The sequence below is a fragment of the Humulus lupulus genome, chromosome 3, assembly GCF_963169125.1.
Source record: "Humulus lupulus chromosome 3, drHumLupu1.1, whole genome shotgun sequence".
In the NCBI taxonomy this organism is placed as follows: Eukaryota; Viridiplantae; Streptophyta; class Magnoliopsida; order Rosales; family Cannabaceae; genus Humulus; species Humulus lupulus.
This window is the reverse complement of record NC_084795.1, coordinates 16,666,423-16,682,796: the sequence shown is the minus strand read 5'-3', so window position 1 is coordinate 16,682,796 and position 16,374 is coordinate 16,666,423. Positions and strand designations below refer to the sequence as shown.

The 16,374-nt window shown below is 36.0% G+C and overlaps 1 protein-coding gene and 1 non-coding gene across 2 annotated transcripts; both read left to right on the top strand.

Annotated features, from left to right (window-relative positions):
• Positions 1-8,339, top strand: LOC133823696 (uncharacterized). The gene is made up of 15 exons (XM_062256541.1): positions 1-351; positions 441-892; positions 1,213-1,307; positions 1,405-1,550; positions 1,636-2,139; positions 2,249-2,792; positions 2,881-3,041; positions 3,252-3,743; positions 3,846-4,362; positions 4,457-4,593; positions 4,695-5,195; positions 5,285-5,816; positions 6,862-6,980; positions 7,097-7,594; positions 7,701-8,339. The coding sequence occupies exons 1-15, from the start codon at positions 271-273 to the stop codon at positions 8,337-8,339; spliced, it is 5,418 nt and encodes a 1,805-aa protein (XP_062112525.1). The 5' UTR covers positions 1-270.
• Positions 8,340-14,412: 6,073 nt separating this feature from the next.
• Positions 14,413-14,519, top strand: LOC133827983 (small nucleolar RNA R71). Its single transcript, XR_009890629.1, has one exon. It is a non-coding gene; the product is annotated as a small nucleolar RNA R71 (small nucleolar RNA).
• The last annotated feature ends 1,855 nt before the right edge of the window (positions 14,520-16,374 follow it).

The following is a 16,374-nucleotide window of genomic DNA, read 5'->3' as shown; positions in this document are numbered from 1 at the left end:
TTCAACCACCAAAAAAAATCATCTTCATAAACACCTCAACCTCAACCACCTTCTTCTTGAGCTTGACCCTTAAGTGTCTATGTATAGCACCCAATCTCATAACAATTCCCAAACCCACACTTACTCCCATGGTGAATCATCGACCTCCAACTTGAGCCCTTTCCACTCATACTATAACAAATCCCGCAATCTCTTACATAATATGCATGCAGGTGCAGCACGTTTTAATAAATCTAATGGTATTGTATTGCAAAATAACAACAGGGTAACATGGCTGCAACCGAAGAGCCTAATCAATACCAGACCATGCACGAAGAACTTCCATACAGGGTGATTGTAGCAATCAGCAAGGTCATCAAAATCATTTTGTAGAACTTATAAGACTTCTTTGACCTATATATATATATATATATAAAGTCTAACAAATTATATTACTGCAGATACTGAACAAGTGCTGGGATGGAGTAGATAATACACACACGATAACGGTGGAGATATTACAGATGACGAAGCACTACAAATGGGATTCAAAGGTGGTGCTAGCCTTACTGGGTTTTGCAATGACCTTTAGTGAGTTTCCGCTTGTGCTCCGGCTTTACAAGACCAACCCAGTGGCTTATGCAGTCGCTCTTCTCAAGCAATATTTGCCACGCTTAAGATTGGATCATAAAGTGGCTGATGCGTTCTTCGCATTGAATAGACAAATTCTTGATGTGACTAACAAAATTGTCGATTTCTATGACCTTCCTCTTCATAACTTCTTTACTGCCGAATCGCCTGAAATTTTAGCTGCCAATTCTTACATTCCCCTAGCTGTTTACTGGGTCATCAGAAGTATTGTCGTTTCGATTTCACTAGCACAATTTTTGACCTTGGGAGACGAGGGAATCGAGTACGTAACATATGTATATATATATAGGTTTATACCAAATTTTGTTTCCTATTTGTTTTTTATTTTAAGAAAAATGCCAATTTAGATTCCATCTCAAACGGTTAAAAATAGGACCACTGAAAAAAAAAATACCCTCAGCTTAATAATTCAATAATTTGCACTCGATTTTTTTTTTCACTTGTCTAACTCTGTCTGATTTTTTTAATTTAAGAAACATAATATTTTGATATAATCCAAATTAATAAATTAAGACAGAGCATCATATATAATTATAGTGTCACCCTAATTTGTTGTTCTAATTAAAACTCTCAATCTATTAGCTTGCTAGAAACAGATCGATTGGAATCAACCGGAAAACTCGACAGCATAAAAGGCCTTCTTGCGGAGCTAATTGAAAACCGTAACAAATCAGCTAGTGAGAACCAATGGTTTTTTCTTTCTTTTATATAGTAGACTACACTAATGCAGAGTCATATATGCATGTTTTAACTCATAAAGTTTGTCTGATTCAGCAATCGAGAAAAGTAGTACTGCAGATGGATATCAGAACATGCTAAGCATTTTATTAGGATCATCGTTATACACTACAGATAACTCAAAAACCTTGAACATTTTGTTTGATAAACCAGGACTCTATGATTGTTACAACAAGAAAAAGGTGGAATTACTAGTGCAATATTATTTACATTGCAACTAACTATATTTATGTATTAAGTTAAATAACTGGTGTCTTACTGAAACAGGTCTCTAATAAGCATTTGACTAACAAAGTTGTAGCATTATTCATTACGGGTCTGGACAGTGATCTGACAACTGGGGCTGAGTGTGCAATCCTTCAACAAACGTACCTCGAAAAGTGGCACAATCCCTCAAGTATTGCGAGTAATTTCGAGGTTGTTTGGCTGCCAATCAATTGGGATACTAATAATAACTGGAGTGAAGAGAACTTGGAGCTGTTTAAGAGCCTAAGAGACCAGATGGAATGGTATTCAGTGGAAAATCCTTCAAAAGTGGATTTAATGGTATTTAAGCTCATCATTGAGCAGTTAAACTTTTTGGAGAACCCTCTGCTAGTGGTATTGGACACACAAGGAAAAATTGTGCATAAGAACGGCATATACATGATGTGTACCTGGGGAAGCCTTGCATACCCTTTTACTACTCACAGAGAAGAGTCATTGTGGAAGGAAATGAGTTGGTCAATTGACTTTTTGATTGACAACATGGACCGAAATAAGGATATCTGGGTACATTTTTGTGATAGTACTATGTTACTATTTGAAAGGTTAATCAAAGGACTACCAATATATATATATTTATATTTAACAATGATGTCTTATAACACCTTTGTTTCAGATCAACGAGGGAAAACACATTTGCTTATACGGAGGAGATGATGTAAAATGGATTCAGAAGTTTACTAAGATTGCAAAAGATGTTGCTAATATAGCTGCAATCGATTTGGAGTTTCTTTATGTGGGGAGGAGCAAGCTTAAGAAGAGACTGGTAAAAGTAATTGACATTATTCGGAAGGAGAATCTAAGCAACTCACTAGATTGGAACATTATATGGTATTTTTGGGTGCGCTTGGAGAGCATGCTATACTCCAAAAATTTGAACAAGAGAGGGAATTGTGACTCTATAATGCAAGGGATAATTGCATTGTTGAGGTTCGACGCTGAACACCAAAATTGGGCCATAATTAGTAGCGAGTCCGGTGACATGGTTATGGCTAATGGGCAACAAATGCTCCAAGGTTTGCGTCAGCTTTTGAAGATGAAATCAAGGCAGAAAAAAAGAGGCAGCTTTGTGCATTCTCTAAATGATTACTTTGACAAAACATTTCCTGCTCCATCTGCAGTCCTGGACATGTATGCCAGTCACATATTCACTGTCACAGGTGAGAGTTCTTCTACCTGAAAAACATGTCTTTTATTTAGTGTATACATATGTAAACATAGGAAGCAATATATATATTTCTCTTTCAGTATCAAAGAAAGATTACGAAGTATTTAAGGTGGTTGAATGCATTTTGGAATCAACGAACATTCACGATTACTCAAAGTCTAGGAGTACTTTATTCAACTACAACCACAACCACAACCACAACAATAGAGCAGTATTCAACGATTTCAACAGCAAGAAGCGGGTTTGTTCTTGAATCCTAGTGTTTTTGCTTCAATTTGCAAATTATATCTTCAATGTATATCATAAATTTGTTAGCACAAATAAACTACTTGCTTAATCATAATATTAATTGATTCAGATTAACACTTGGGCGAAGGTGGCTTCTCTGAAGCCATTAGCGCTATCTTCAATTTTTCTAGTTATATAACAATTGGATATCCTACTGAATCAGATTTCCAACCATAACTTGAGAAGAAAGGCTGTAGTCTTATTCATCACAGATCTTGACCCTGAACTCCCATATGGACTTGAATATGTAACTCTAAAAAGAACTTACCTTGAAAAGTGCAATAATCCAATTAAGACCGAGAGTCAATATGATTTAGTTTGGGTACCAGTTGTGGATGTTTGGGCTAGCGAGAGTCATGAGATTTTCGAAAGCCTTAAAGAACATATGGAGTGGCATTCAGTGCACCATCCTTTGATGTTGCCGCTCAAAGTAATAATGTACATCAGACAAAAGTGGAACTTTACTAAGAAGCCTCTGGTTGTGGTGATGGACACGCAAGGTAAAATTGTGCACCAGAATGCGATCCATTCGATGAGTATTTGGAGGAGCCAAGCTTATCCTTTTAGTACCGATCATGAGAAATTGATGTGGAAGAATACGCGTTGGTCGATCGACCTTATAGTGGACAACCTCGAACCAAATATGCATAACTGGGTAAGTTTTTATACTTTCATATATACATACTTGATCACGAACAAGTGTTTTACTGTCTCAGCATGAAAGCAATGAACTTTTGATCATGATGTTATGTTTTAGGTCCAAGAGAAAAAGCACATATGCTTGTATGGAGGTGAAGACATAGATTGGATTAAGAAATTCACAAGGATTGCTAAAGACGTTGCAAAAGAAGCTAACATCACCTTAGAGTTGCTTTATGTGGGAAGTAGCAACCCTGATCAAGATAGAGTGAAGAACATTATAGAGATTATTGTTAAAGAGAATCTAAGCAGAACGCTTGTGTGGGACCTCATTCGGTACTTCTGGATGCGGCTGGAGAGCATGTGGAACTCCAGAAGGCAACTACCTCAGTCCAAGAATATGAGGAATGACTCCATAATACAGGGGATCGATGAAATGCTTAACTATGGCATAAGTGAGAAAGGATGGGCTATGATCGGCATGGGACTTGGAAAGATTGCTAGGGGCAGTGGAGAAAACATGCTCAAGGCCTTGGTCGACCATGAGAAGTGGGAATCAAGGGATAAGGATGAGTTTGTGCCTGCATTGGATGAGTATCTTCACACCATGCAACTCATTTCGCTACAGCAGCACGGTGAGTCCTTTCATAAGCATGTATATATACACACACTTAATTTTTCTACAACTATTCTTAATAATTAATTGTTGAAAATAATGATCTGATTCAGAAATAAATAAAGGAGAATTTGAGTTTCTTGAATGCCTTTTCAAAACTACTCACATTGATAACTCAAAGCATTTGAATGCCTTATTCCATTACGATGGTAGACAGCCAGCTCTCTACGATCGCCTTAACAATACAACGGTTTGCTCTAAGCTCACATGCATGCACTTTGCTTCATTAATCTTTTTACAAACCTAATCCTTTGAACGTAATCTAGTGATTTTGATATTTTGTTGAAATAGATTTTCGCTGAGAAACTGGTGGGGAAAATTGTAGTCATGATCATTACAGATATAGAACCCCAACTAACACTTGAGACTGAATACAAACTCTTGAGACAAGTGCACGTCGAAAACAGGTTCAACACAAGTCCCGATTATAATCAATTTGAGATGGTTTGGGTCCCAATTGCAGAGAATTGGACTGACGAGAAATACAAGTTGTTTGGGACACTGAAAAACCAAATGGATTGGTACACGATCCACCAACCATCAGTGGTGTCTCCAGTAGTCATAAGGTACATCAAAGAGAAGTGGAACTACAACAACAAGCTTATGCTTGTGGTTATGAACGAAAGAGGTGAAATCGTGCACCACAACGCCTTCAACATGATGTGTCTATGGGGAATCGATGCTTATCCTTTTTCTATTGAAAAAGAAAAATCCATGTGGAAGAGCTACGTAACCTGGTCCCTTGACCTTCTTGTTTATTACAACCTTGAACCAAACGAAATACGTTTATGGGTACGCATACTTTACTACACTTAACTATAGATCTTTTTATGTACTTCTTCAAATAGATGAGTGAAGTATTTAAATGTGTTTTTTATTAGGTTCAAGAAGGAAGAAAACACATATGCTTTTACGGAGGAGAAAGCATGGAGTGGATGCAGAAATTCACAAGGACGGCTAAAGATGTGGCAAGAGAAGCTAATATCACCTTGGAGTTTTTTTACGTGGGAATGAGGAAATCAGAAGAGCGACAAGGGGCTGTGATCGAAGGCATAGTCGATAGGATTCCTAAAGTGAACCCAATAAGCAAAACGCTTGATAAGTACTCCATTTGGAACTTTTGGATGAGACTGGAGAGCATGATGCACTCCAGGTTAGGACAACTGACCGATACTGATAAAGCAAAGAAAGACCCGGTATTAAAAGGGATCAATACAATACTTAGTTATGGATTAAACGAGCAGCAAGGGTGGGCGGTGATCGGTAAGGGTAGCAATGAGATTGTCATGGGCAATGGAGAAGACATGTTGATGGGGTTGGTTGAGCATAATCTGTGGAAGTCGAAGATGAATTGGTGGACTGGCTTTGTGCCTGCTTTGGATCAGTACCTCCCCACCGTGCAACTGAAGCGCGGTGAGTCCCTGTGTTCTTACATATACATAGTACTAGATGGTTTTTACCATAATTGCCTGAGTTTTTCGTGTTTTAAAATAGTAATAACTCCTTTCTAGTTAATTCTTTAACAAAAGTCTAAATATTTCAAATACAATTTTAGTAATTTTTTCATATATTATGCTTTTCAAAATATTTATACACCATAATTAAGTTATAGATTATTGATAAATAATTAAGTTATATTTAGAGTATCCACATTGAATAGATATGAGCATACTAATTAATCTACATACAAGACCAAGAACTACTTCAATCATTATTAATAAGTTTTGAGATAGAATATAATCTCATGTATATATCTTATACCAAATTCCATACTCTCTAATACTACCATACTCTCTAATACAAATATGAGCATATGATTATAATTTTCTAATTTTTTAATTTTATGAAAGGTGTAAGAATTTTCTATCCCCTCTATGTCCCACCAATTATTTTAAGACATCTCATTTATTTATAGTTGGGAAAAGAGAAAGTTATAAATAATTTAAATATATATTAAATAAATAAATAATGTGTCTTTAAATAATTTGTGGGACATAGAGTAGACAGAAAATTTGAGTACAGATAATTTTTTTTCATAAGATAAATGGGCGATGAGAGGGAAAAAAATGGCGTGCCAGTATAATATAAGCACTCTATTTATTATATTGTGTGAAATATATAATTTTAATTTTGATACTTCATCATCCAAGATCTGAAAAAAAAAATTATATCCTAATCACTGACAGGGGATTTTGTTTTGACTTTTGTCCTTCTTTTTTCAAGAGTGTTACACATTCAAATCATATTAAATTACACCACCAATAGCAGTATGCACATTTTTTTTCGTTGTGTTTAATCTTAGCAATTTTTTTTTAATGGAATCGTTTTTGGTAGTGTGTGTATATATTGTATGATTTTATGATTTGGTTTTTTAAAGAGTAATATGATTTTCTATTTATGTATAACTGCATGCTTATATGTGATGCCTAATATAACATTAATTGAAAATAATATATAGGTATGGAGATGCTTGGACGCAATTTCATGGACCAACCTGATAACACAAAGCCACTGGCTGCTTTGTTCCACTTCAAGGATGGCCAGCCAGCACTCTACGATTCTTACAGAACGAGAAGGGTTGTCTCCCAATTTCCTCGCTATATACGTTGTTTTAATCATAATGCTAATAATTTAATATACATAATAATTTATATATACTAATTAATATTATCACTTGTTGTCTACTGAAACAGGTTCCAGTTGAAACGCTCAAGGGGAAACATGTAGCCCTGTTCATTACTGATCTAGATTTTAAAGTCACAAATGGGGTTGAGTACTTCTTGCGTCAGATGTCCTCAGAAAAGAGGCAAAAATCCCCCAAGAGATCTGAGAGTCATCTTTACGAGGTAGTTTGGGTCCCAATCTCAGACAATTGGGATGACAATCGATATAAGCTGTTTGAGACCCTCAGGAATGGAATGGAATGGCACACGATCTACCATCCTTCTGCAGTGTCTCCGGTGGTCATCAGCTACATAAAAAAAAAGTGGAACTTCACTACTAAGAAACCTATGGTTGTAGTTATGGACGCCCAAGCTCAAATTGTGAACCGCAATGCTTTCTACATGATGTGTATCTGGGGACCTAAAGCCTACCCATTTTCGTTTGCCGAAGAAAAATTATTGTGGGAGAAAACTAGCTGCTTCTTAGACTTAATCATGGACGACCTCGACCAAAATATGGCTATCTGGGTACGTACGTACCTTTTATGTGTGTATATTATATATATTAGAGAATTTAAATTTGAACTCCAAGTTTTAAGTCGAAAATTAACAAATAATTTATGTACTATTTCAGATGCAAGAGAAGAGATATATATGCTTGTACGGAGGAGATGATATAGAATGGATCCGAAAATTCACGAGGACCGCAAAAGAAGTAGCGAGGCAGTCTGATATCCCCTTAGAGTTGCTTTACGTGGGAATGAGAAATGCCGAGGCAAGTAATGAGAAAGTTAGAAGTAACATTATAAATATAATTTGTAAAGAGAACTTGAGCAAAACGCTTGACATTACCAATATGCGGTTCTTTTGGTTAAGAGTGGATAGCATGATGCGCTCCAACGAAAGGTTAACGATCAACACCGCAACGCAGCCGATCCTTCAAATGTGGAGCTATGGATCCAATAAGAAAGGGTGGGCCTTGGTAAGTAGGGCTTCATCTCTTGAGGTGGCCATGGGTAATGGGGAACACATGTTCAAGGTCTTCGTCGAACACCTTCAATGGATGCCGATGGAGAAGGAGCTTGGGTTTGTGGCGGCTCTGGATGAGAACCTTCGCAAAATACAAGTTCTACCTCACTCTTTTAGAAGCGGATATCTACTCGCTTCGTCCTGTCCCGAATTCATGGCTTGCTCTGAGTGTGGTCGCATAATGGAGAAGTACAACATATTAAGATGTTCTACACACGATTGCGACCATGGGTTTGCTACTTAACTCAAGATGGGGCTGAAAACCCCCCACCCAAATTTGTAAATGTATATAATATTGTGTGTCTTATGTTGGTTTGTTCTTGTTGTTTTTTTTTGCTTTGGTGGTGTTTTTGGTCCCTTCTTGAGAGTTGTTCCATACTATTTTCTTTCAAAGATCCATACTATTTTCTTTCAAAAAATGTGCTAAAAAATGTGTTGCAAATAACAAAGATCAAATATGTAGTCCCCTTAAATATCTCTATTAGTGAGTAGTGTTCGCCTTGAAGATAATTATTATGAAGTTAGGATTCAACATGACATATTATAAAAAATGTAAAGCTTTTCGGTTGTATCACTTAGGCCCCAACTTTTTTTTTGTAGCAATTAGACCCAACTTTAATTCTTTTGGCTCACGTATGTCTCAAATGTAATATTTTAAAAGATTAAAAATTGAAATTTTTAACCCAAAAAAAACATGGTACCCATTTTTTTAAACCCTTTCAATTAGTTAATACCAAATATATAATTTTAGTAAATTAACTTAAATATTCTCATCAAATATTAAAAAACAATAAACATTTATTTTCTTTTACACCTCTAAAATACTATTAATATATCACTTATGTATTTATTATTTTAACATTTTTAAATTAAAAATTATATTTTTAAAATTTTAAAAGCATGAAATTTATTAAGTGTGCTTCTATTTATATTCTAATTTTGTTGCTTACTACACTACCCACATTTCATGACGAGTTTTATGTGTGAAAATAATTTTTAACAATTTATGAGGAGTTTAAATAAATTGTTAAAAGTTATTTCCACGCTTATAAACTTCTCATGAAATGTCTGTGTAATGAGAAAAAAATTAGAATTGTTTACTTTAAATATTTGCATGATGACGTGGCATAGCAAGGCGTACGTGGATAGCACATGACTTATTATTGCTGGAGAACTGGTCGACCAACGATCAGGTAGTGAAAGGAAAATTACGTTGCTCGATGGATGCAAGGAATATGTTGAACAATAAGGAAGAAGATGTGTTGACATATGCAACCAGATCAGCTCGTAGGAATGAAGCTAGAATCAAATACAGTTATGAGGTAGATATTTCTAAGATATTTAAATCTCTTTATATGTAAATATCATTAATTATGTTATTACTCAAATATGCTTGTAACAAAACTTGAACATGGCCCATATACCCATATGTACATCTTGGAACCTATAAATAGCCTCCATGTGATTCATTGAGGGATACTCAATAATTTGTAGAGAGAACAAGTGTTTTTATACACGACTTTTGTATTCCATTATGGAGGTTGTGAAACTTAGTGAACCCTAGTTTGCTGATCGCTGTTGTGAAAAATCCAACACGCAAGTATACGTATCGTTTCCCAAGTAATAACTCACGTGAGTGAGATCGTTCCCACAAGGACTGTAGCTAAGTACCAATTAATTGAATTTTTGTTTCTATTTGGCTATCGAAAAATGGATTGTTTAAACTAAATAATCTAAGAAATAAATAAATAACAAAACAATAACCAAGATTCAATCAAGAAATTAAATATAGGGAAATTAATTTTAATTGCTTCCACTTCCTATTTCAATAATGCAAAATAATTTTCCTTCTTCTTCTAATGTGATGGCAGATTATAAAATTACCAATATTCCTATTAAGACGTAAAGGTACTAAATTGCAAGGTAAAATACTGCATTTCTGAGATAAATTACACAATCAATCAGCATTAAGCAATAATCTAAAGTCACACAAGCTACACAAATACTTTCGTTTTGCATCAAAACCTATGTTTATTCAATTAGAGCATTCCTAATATTCACTTTTCAGATGTCATATTAGATTCATAGATCATGTAAAAGATGGCCAATCTAAAACATGTATTGAGCACGAATATGAAAAAATCACATATCAATAGATGAAGGAAAAATATCAAAATTGCATTAATCCATAGATAATCTCAGACAATCTCCATTAAAATCCCTAAATTGGAGTTTAGTTCATAATCTCCATTGACATGTTCTTAACTGATTCAAAAACAAACATAATCAAAAGCAGAAAAATAAAGGGAGAAGAGTTTAAACTAGTTTAGGATTGTCACGATCCGCCAATCCCTGCTCCAATCTCTTTTTTCTTCTTTTTCTAGGGTTCGAGAAGTCTTAATATCTCCAAAATCGCGACTCCCTCTCATTAAAACGAAGACCTAATTCTATTTTTCTCCCAAAATGACGAAATTTCCCTTAAAATTCTGACACGTACGGACATCAGCGCTGCGACGCCACTCTGAAATTAAGACGTCTCAGTTTTCTGGAAAATGGGCTTGCCTCGACTCAAATACACTCGAGCGCCGCAGCGCTAAAAGCTGCACCGCAGCCCTAATTCAGTCTGGGACATCGACTCCCAATCTGTGATCGTTCCTCGCCACGGCTGTAAAACACATTAGCGTCACGGCGCTAATTCTTGCACCGCGGCCCTAATACAATTTCAACAAATCTTGAATAACCCTTCAGTTTAGCATATTTTCTCCACAATCCACTCCAAATGCCCAAAACATATGCTTAAACCTGAAATCAAGCAAAACAAGCATAAATCCGCTCCAAAAACACATAAACCATTAAAAAGACAATGATCAAGACACTTAAAAAGTAGGCTAAACTTAGCCTAACAAAATCCCCCAAAATTGCTTCTTACTGGTCCTCGAGTAAGGAAACGACACATTAAACTAAAACAAATAGACATGACAAGTTAAGCCTCTAGTCTTATTTAAACCACGCCGTCATCACTCACAAAACTTCAACTGTTAAACAACCAGAATTTCAATTCAATAACTCCAACAATTAATCTGAACGCCTCAATTGGAAATTAGATTATACCTTGCAAATAACAATAGAATAATTAGATAACGCCATACATGCCCCACTCATTCCAACAGTCTACTAACCAATATTCAATAAGCTTGCACACTATTACCTTTCTCCACTAATGTCAACAACACATGTTATGGAATCAAAAAGACTTCAAAGGTTCATAACATTTTGGCTTAGGTAAAGGTAGATAAAACGACATTTAGACTTCATTATACCATAACCACATCAAAAACCAATCAAACAACCCACATTGCATTCAATTACCATCCCTTAATTCACCCACTTTCCATCGATTGAGAACTCATAATCAATGCTCCAACATCACTTTATTTAATTATTTATCACTTTTTTTTTCTCTTCTTCTTCTTCTTCTTTTTTTTCTTTGTTTTTTTAGAAGAAAAATATCAAAATTTAGTGATGTTACAAGTACTTTTACATTTTACACTTGTCTCAATCGAGAAATTACATCGTTCACCCATCATACAAACACTTTTTACCCAATTACAATTCATTCCCCCAAACTTATTTCTAAGCTTATGGCATAATTCACAGACAAGAAAAAATAATAATGGGTACATTTTTGGCTTAATGAAGTGGTTAAACAATCAAACAAACAAGTTAAGGCACAAATAGGCAAACTAGGGATAATAATGATAAGGGTAAGCTTGAAAGGCCCAAACGTTCCAAAAGATTGCTTAAATCATATTCCAAAACACATGTCATCAAGGATTTCATCTCAAAAGGCAAGCAATGCAAGTTCTATCCTATTCATCAATTCATACCTCAAACCCAAGTAACACATGTATAACACAATCCACTTATTCACATTTGCAACATATACTAAAATTTCCAAAAGGCATTAAAATTAATCCAAAGAGTAATAAAATCAAGCACACGGTTAAAAACAATCTACATTTTACAAGTGACAACAAACGACAATTATTCATATCATCGACTTAACTTTTGACACACACAACAACTAAAACAACGAAATTTTAACTAAACTAAACTAAAACAGAAAAGTAAGCCCTCCCCCAAACTTTATTTCACATTGTCCCCAATGTGAACATGACAACCCAATAGAAGAGAACTTACCCGAATGAGCCTTAAAAGGAAGTCCCAATGTACCGTCGTGGCTCTAGTCTTCAGTGCTGCGACTCTAATGTTTTTTTTCACGTATTGCACGATTCAACATTACAATCCCAAAACTAAAAATAACTAAAAAAAACTAAACAAAGTCTAATTAAAAATCAAAACTGAAAACAAAAACAAAAAATAAAATAAAATAAAAGTAAAAGCCAAATTGTTCATACTTCAAAACTAAAATTAAATTAAAAGATTTGGGGTACCTCCCAACATCGCTTTATTTAACGTCTTTAGCTGGACGCTCACTTCTCTACACCTTCAAATTGCGTCAAGTCCACCCCTTGCATCCTTGAGAGCCATCGTGTCATACGAGGAAAATTCCCTTCTACTGTTGAGAATATTGAAATTATCCCTAATGTCATCGAAACCTTCAAACTTGCCACACAATAATCTTTTCATACGATGTCGAACTGTTCGAAATCATTCTTTGGTCTTCTTCTTCTTTTCACCAATTGATTCTTGACAATCATTCACCACATCAACTCTACAACAGGTAGGAATTTCAGTTGCTGCAAAGACATTAAAACTTATTTCCTCATTTTGGACTCGCAACCTTATCTCCCCCTTTTGCACATCGATTAAAGCTCGTCTTGTGGCTAAGAATGGTCTTCCCAAAATAATGGGAATGTTTTCATCTTCCTCCATGTCAAGAATTATGAAGTCAGCGGGGAAAATAAATTTACCCACATTCACCAAGACATCCTCTATCACTCCACGAGGATGCTTAATGGAGCGATCCGCCATCTGTAAGGAAATCGTTGTAGGGCAAGCTTCTCCAAATTTTAGTCATCGAAAAATAGATAGAGGCATTAGATTCACACTTGCCCCTAAATCACATAATGCTTTTGTTTCGACTGAGCCCCCTATAGAACATGGAATGTTGAAACTACCCGGATCTTTATGCTTGGGAGGTAGTTTCTTCTGCAAGATTTCACTGCACTCCTCAGTAAGTGCCACTGTCTCATATTCCTCCAACTTCCTTTTCTTGGCCAAAATATCCTTCATGAATTTAACATACCTTGGCATTTTCTCCAAGGCCTCCGCAAATGGGATATTGATATGCAGTTTCTTGAATATTTCAAGGAACTTTGAGAATTGTTTATCAAGGTTGTTCTTGCGGAGCCTTTGTGGGTAGGGAATCTTGATGTGCTGATCTATGCTCACTTGTGGTGTAACTTCTTTGGTTGGGAGGCCTTCAGTAACCTTGTTTTCACCTTGCTTCTTTTCCACTGCGCCCTATGTCTGTTAATCCTGAACCTTGTCTTCATCTGACTGCTCCACACTTGGCCCTTCATATATCTTCCCACTTCTCAATGTAATAGCCTGGCACTGTTCTTTTGGATTGACTTCAGTGGTGCTAGGCAGGTTACCTTGAGCACGGTTGGCCATAAGAGTAGCCAATTGCCCAATCTGGTTCTCCAAATTTCTAATAGAAGACCGCGTTTCAGTCATGAATTGATTAAGAACATCAGTCAGAGTATCAGCCTATCTAGTAGGATTTTGCTGTTGTTGCATGGGTGGTTGGTGAAACCCAGGAGGTGGCTGCTGAAATGGTTGCTGTGACGGCTGAACTGAAGATTGGCCTTGTTGATCATTCTTCCAAGAAAAATTATGGTGATTTCTCCAACCCTGGTTATAGAAATTTGAATAAGGGTTATTATTTTGACGAGGAAAATTCCCAATTGCTTGAGCTTGTTCCAATGGCATATTATTGACATCCGCGTACTGATATTTTTCATAAGCATGAGGACCCCCACATAATTCACACATAGTCTGAGCTTGAATCACGGGGGCTACCATTGTACTGCCTTGCAACTATTTAGTCAAAGCCTTAACCTGAGCAGTTAACTTAGATATTGCATCAATCTCATGCAAACCAACCACTTTCTTTGAGTTGCCTCTCTCACTTGGCCACTGTTGATTATTAATGGCCATTTCTTCTAAAAAAACCATACGCCTCATTGGCGCTCTTCCTCATAAATGCCCCACCAGCTGCTGCATCAATGAGTGTGCGAGTGGTACCACATAACCCATTATAAAAGTTATGGACTAACATCCATCTCTCTAACCCATGATGCGAGCACTTCCTTATCAGGTCTTTAAATCTCTCCCACGCCTCATATAAAGATTCATTATCCAGCTGGTAGAAATTGTTGATCTCCCCCCTCAGCTTAGCTGCCTTAGCTGGAGGGAAGAACTTGGAGAGAAACTTCAGTGCAAGATCATTCCATGTATTGATTAAGTTAGGTGGCAGACATGTATTCATAATGCTAGTGGACCATACTAGTAGTAATTAATCTAAAGATTCCATAACTTTATTTGACTTTGAAATATTTAAGTTTATTATCTTAATCTTTATCCTCCCATACCAATATGAGATTAAGACCACATAGATAAACTTTGGAATATTATGATATTCACTTAATATTATCATATAATATCGGACATACTCTATATATATAATAATTCAATTCAATTATTTATTTCATTTAAAACATTTGTCAACTACAATTACTTTAAGGGCACTATTCCCAACAACTTTGATAACCAATCCATCCCCAGGATCATATCAAAGTTATCCATCGCTAGCTCAATCAGATCCACAGACAACTCCATACTGTCTTTCTCTACTGGTAATGCTCTAACCCATCTCCTAGAGACTACCAGTTCCCCAGTTGGCAACAAAGTCCTAAATCCCCTAGCATATATATCACAAAGTATACACAAACGATCTATCACTCTAGAATATACAAAAGAATGAGTAGCTCATGAATTAATCAGTGTAGTAAATGAAGAACCGACACTGGAAATCTGACCTGTCACGACCGAAGGACTAGCCTCAGCCTCAATCTAGGTCAAGGTAAATACTCTGGCTGAAATGAGGTTGTCACTCTTCTTCGGTTCTTCTTTCCTGGCTTGTGGGTAGTCCTTCCGTAGGTGACTGACACTCCCACAAGTGAAGCACACTCTGGCCCTGCACTCCCTCTGATGTCGTCACCTGCAACGAGGACACTCTGGGAAGCTTCACTAGCTCTCTCCCCCACCCTGACGGCCACTGAAAGCACTTTGTGCCCTCCTATTTGAACCAGGAGGAACAAAAGAATATGGGGCCTTCCTCTTCTGCTCACTGGAGGCATTAACCCGGCTAGAGTCAGTGAAAGGAGGTACCGTCCTCCGAGCATTGTGCCTTGCGGTGCCCTCTCACCATATCTGACCCTCGGCCCCTGTTGTGTAAATTCGATACGCAAGTGCACGTAATCGTAACAAGTGATAAAGAGTAAGTGAGATCGTTCCCACGAGGACTGTATACTGAGTACCAAAACTTAATTCCTATATCTATTTGGCTAACAATAATTGAGTCACAAGAATTAACTAAAATTGTAAAACAAAAATCTAAAATTAACTTCAATAACTGAAAATAAATAACGTTAAGAAAATTCAATAGATTAAAAACTAGGGCAATTAATTTCATCAACCATCCTCTTTAATTCTCCTTAACACAAATCTTACTATTCAATTTCTCTCTATTGATAGCAGGTCAACAATAATAACTTATATTCGTACTAGGATATATAAGTCTCAATCTTATGCAAATTTTCTACATCTCTGTGATAAATAAACATAAGATAGGCATTAAGATTAACAACCCTAAAACTACACAAATCACACAGGTACTCTCGTCCTAATATGAAATCTATGTTTATTCAATTACAACATATTCAATTCTCACTTTTTAGATTTCGAATCAAAATCATATATTTCATGTTAATGGTGATCAATCATTCAAAAGCATTAGATTCGAATTGAATAAATCACAAGATAAAATTGAAATGATAAAACTTGCATTAATTTAAAATAAAGGTTCAGGAGAATCCATTAACACCCTAGAAAACTAGTTTAGTTCATGATCAAATCCATAATAACCATAGAAGAAATAAAAGGCATCCAAAATACAAAAATTCAAAGTAGAAAAGAAGAAAACTGTGATGAATTCTTCGATTCCGCTCGCAATCCTCTACAATGTGCCT

What these genes read in the sequence shown, in the direction of transcription:
- LOC133823696 (XM_062256541.1), top strand. Translation starts at nt 271, where the DNA reads ATGGCTGCAACCGAAGAGCCTAATCAATACCAGACCATGCACGAAGAA. An exon ending in CAAACGAAATACGTTTATGG is followed by an intron (nt 5,196 to 5,284) that starts GTACGCATACTT and finishes GTTTTTTATTAG; the next exon opens with GTTCAAGAAGGAAGAAAACA. An exon ending in CACCGTGCAACTGAAGCGCG is followed by an intron (nt 5,817 to 6,861) that starts GTGAGTCCCTGT and finishes AATAATATATAG; the next exon opens with GTATGGAGATGCTTGGACGC.